This window comes from Ursus americanus, chromosome 16, assembly GCF_024610735.1.
Source record: "Ursus americanus isolate L20-20 chromosome 16, mUrsAme1.1.p, whole genome shotgun sequence".
Lineage (NCBI taxonomy): Eukaryota > Metazoa > Chordata > Mammalia > Carnivora > Ursidae > Ursus > Ursus americanus.
In genome coordinates, this window is record NC_142142.1 from 4136162 (window position 1) to 4139801 (window position 3640).

Sequence of the window (3640 nt, forward strand, 5' to 3'; positions counted from 1 at the left end):
ACCTGTTTACCAATCATGCTGAACATCCACACAGATGTTTCTTCTCTTACCACTGTCTGCAAAGAGAGTCCTCCTCTCCCAGTTAAATGTGGCCTCATTTTTGTATCCTTCTCTGATGCTCTCAGCTCATGGTGTCTCTTGGCCTAACAGGACCTCAGGAAATCGTAGCCCTTTTTCTCCCCAAAACAATATCTGAAGTTAAATATCACTTATTGATTTCATAAATGAGGAACATATGTATCATAGAGTTTAAATAGCTCTCAGGGTTATCTAATGGGCGTAAGAGTCAGGCTTCTTTTCTGTCTGAAGCCAACTTTTCAACCATATCACATTGCTCCATTCATCTGTGTATTTTCTTTTTCCCACTGTTCATAAGATCATCTTTATTACCACAACTATGCTGTCTTATAAGTGTTTGTGAGTCAACTTTCCTGTATCAATGAAGATACAACGTTTTACTTAATGCACACCATATGTTTGTATGCCCAACATTAAGACCAACTGCAGGGAAGGCCTGACTATATTCTTGCTTATTCAAACAGATCAGGTCATGCCGAGGATACAGAACTTGAGGTTTATGGAAAGGACAAGACTTTTCTGAAAAGGTGGTTATGTTTTTTATCCTTTTTATGTTTCTGATTCACATTGAGGTCATTTCCTAATCCAATATGAAAATACAAGACAGAGCTGATACATATTTGTCTCTACTTTACTTTAGCCCTTGAATCTTTGGTTTGTTTTGAAGCCCTATAATGAGTAGAAAGTGTGTGAAGTGTGTGTGTGTGTGTGTGTGTGTGTGTGTGTGTGTGTGTTGTATAATCTATATTTGGGAAGTCTGGGATATTCAGATATTCAAAATGAAAATCTTACCCAATCTATTGGATCTTATCTTCTCTGGCAGCTAGTCTGATACCTTCTTTTATACAATTTACTCTTTTTGAAGAGATTTGTCAGATAGGACAGGTGAGCAGGATCAGTAAGCCCACCTATACCGATTAGTTGCTGCCAGGGCTCCCTCTCTTAGTCTGCCCTGACTCCCTAGCTCTTTTCTGGTTCTTTGGCTGGGACAGCCCTTACTGTCACTCTTCTTCATACTTGGCCACTCTGTTCTTTGTTTAGTAGTGAGGGAAATAAGATGGGACCCAACAAAAGAAATAACTAAATAAAGCAGATGGATTCATACAGCATAGATTTCACATGAATAGAATAATTGGATTTTGACCACAAGGAATCACAGATAATGTTGCTTACCAGATAAATGGATCCTATATAGGTTTATATACCGGAAACATACTTATTAGCTACCTCCTAATCTATCCTTGGTGTACCCCTCAGTACTGACTGTTTCTGTCACCAGAATATGAAATTTATAAGCTCTTCTAAAGAATCCAAACCAAAGAAACACTCTAGAAAGTCACACAGAGAAAACATAACAAATAACCCAGTAAGAGTGATAAACACTATGCTTTAAAAAGTGAAACCCTGTTTGGGACTAGAAGATATTACTGCTCTTGGGTGGGGTCAAGGGATGCTCTGCCTTTAATCCAATATTCTTAAGAAATGAAAATTAGAAATCCTGAAGTCAGGCCCTGTCTGAGTCAATACTGAGTAGGGGGCTGGCTTTTCTGGGACCTTCATGTATTCTGCTAAACAGAACTCTCCATAAGCTATTCCTTCTAAATTCCAAAGGAAGGTGGGGCTTAGTTAAGTAATTGTGCTTGTCAAGGCTAAATAATGTATAGTGGTTGAAAGCAGAGACTTTAGTCAGACTCTTTTGTCATAGTCCTGGCTTCACCACTTACTGGCTGTCTAATTTTGATCAAACTACTTTCCTCTCTTTGCCTGTTCCTTTTAACTACCTGGAAAATTAGGATAATAATATTATTTACTCTTAAGTGTTTTTCTTTCTAAAGGAAACGTGGTAATATAAACATTCAGCATAATGTGTAGCACATGATAGCTGCTCAGTTAAAGGTCAGCGATGATTGAGATGGGATGATGATGATGATGTGAAAACTTGAAACAGGTTAAAAGCCCTAATGAAAACCTGAGTTTTACTACATCCAGAACACATACGTGATGAGCACTGGGTGTTACACGCAACTAATGAATTGTTGAACACTACCTCGAAAACTAATGGTGTACTATATGTTGGCTAACTGAACATAATGAGAAAAAAAAGAGAAAAAAAATAGAACACATACTTTCTATGTCGACGTATTTTGTTCTGCTTTTTAAGGGACTCTGGATTTTTACCTTGTTCAAGATACTTTATATGGCTTCACCCAGCAACTACTCCACTGCTCCAGTCTCCGAATTCCTCCTCATCTGCTTCCCTAACTACCAGAGTTGGCAGCACTGGCTGTCCCTGCCCCTCAGCCTGCTCTTCCTCCTGGCCATGGGGGCCAACGCCACCCTGCTGATCACCATCAGGCTGGAGGCCTCTCTGCATGAGCCCATGTACTACCTGCTCAGCCTCCTCTCCCTGCTGGACATGGTGCTCTGCCTGACCGTCATCCCCAAGGTCCTGGCCATCTTCTGGTTTGACCTCAGGTCCATCAGCTTCTCAGCCTGCTTCCTCCAGATGTTCATCATGAACTGCTTCCTTGCCATGGAGTCCTGCACATTCATGGTCATGGCCTATGACCGCTATGTGGCCATCTGCCACCCACTACGATACCCATCCATAATCACTGACCAATTTGTGGTTAGGGCTGCCATATTTGTTGTGGCCCGGAATGGCCTCTTTTTTCTTCCTGTTCCAGTACTTTCTTCCCGGCTCAGATACTGTGCAGAGAACATCATCAAGAACTGTATCTGCACTAACCTGTCTGTGTCCAAACTCTCCTGTGATGACATCACCTTCAACCGGCTCTACCAGTTTGTGGCAGGCTGGACCCTACTGGGCTCTGATCTCATCCTAATTGTTCTCTCCTACGCCTTCATCCTGAAAGCTGTGCTCAGGATCAAGGCTGAGGGCGCTGCAGCCAAGGCCCTGAGCACGTGTGGTTCCCACTTCATCCTCATCCTCTTCTTCAGCACGGTCCTGCTGGTTCTGGTCATCACTAACCTGGCCAGGAAGAAGATTCCCCCAGATGTCCCCATCCTGCTCAACATCCTGCACCACCTCATCCCCCCAGCTCTGAACCCCATTGTTTATGGTGTGAGAACCAAGGAGATCAAGCAGGGAATCCAGAAGCTGCTGAGAAGGTTGTAAGAGGTAAAACAGATCAGAGACACCTTGGAATTGTTAGTAAAAGTCAGGGATTATTTTTATGTTGGAAAGGAAATTTTACTTTTTAATCCCAGAATGAGCTCTGATTCTTTTTATCTCAGACAACAATGAAAACATTCTTCTGTGAATCCTTATTTCCTCCTGCTTCAAAGGAAACCTCCATTTCCTGGATTCTGTGGTCACTTGGGAATTTGCCTGACTGACTCCTTATCTGCGGGCCTTGCCAAACCTTAGCCAAGTGGAGCTGGGTTAGAGTGGGAGTGTTTGGACCTAAAGAAACAAACTTGATACTTAGAGAAATCTTCCTGTTTCCTGATTTGCAAAGAACATAGATGACTCTCCTGCCTCCTGTTTCAGACATGGCTTTTGTGTTGTGAGGGATTGACTGGGCTGAAGTAAGGACAT

General features: G+C 42.3%; 1 protein-coding gene across 1 annotated transcript; it reads left to right on the plus strand.

The window, feature by feature from the left end:
* The first annotated feature begins 2209 nt into the window (after positions 1–2209).
* On the plus strand, positions 2210–3325 carry LOC123782761 (olfactory receptor 56A4-like). Its single transcript, XM_045783069.2, has one exon. It carries the CDS (start codon positions 2210–2212, stop codon positions 3215–3217), a length of 1008 nt encoding a protein of 335 aa, XP_045639025.2. The 3' UTR covers positions 3218–3325.
* Positions 3326–3640: the final 315 nt, after the last annotated feature.

What these genes read in the sequence shown, in the direction of transcription:
- LOC123782761 (XM_045783069.2), top strand. Translation starts at nt 2,210, where the DNA reads ATGTCGACGTATTTTGTTCTGCTTTTTAAGGGACTCTGGATTTTTACC.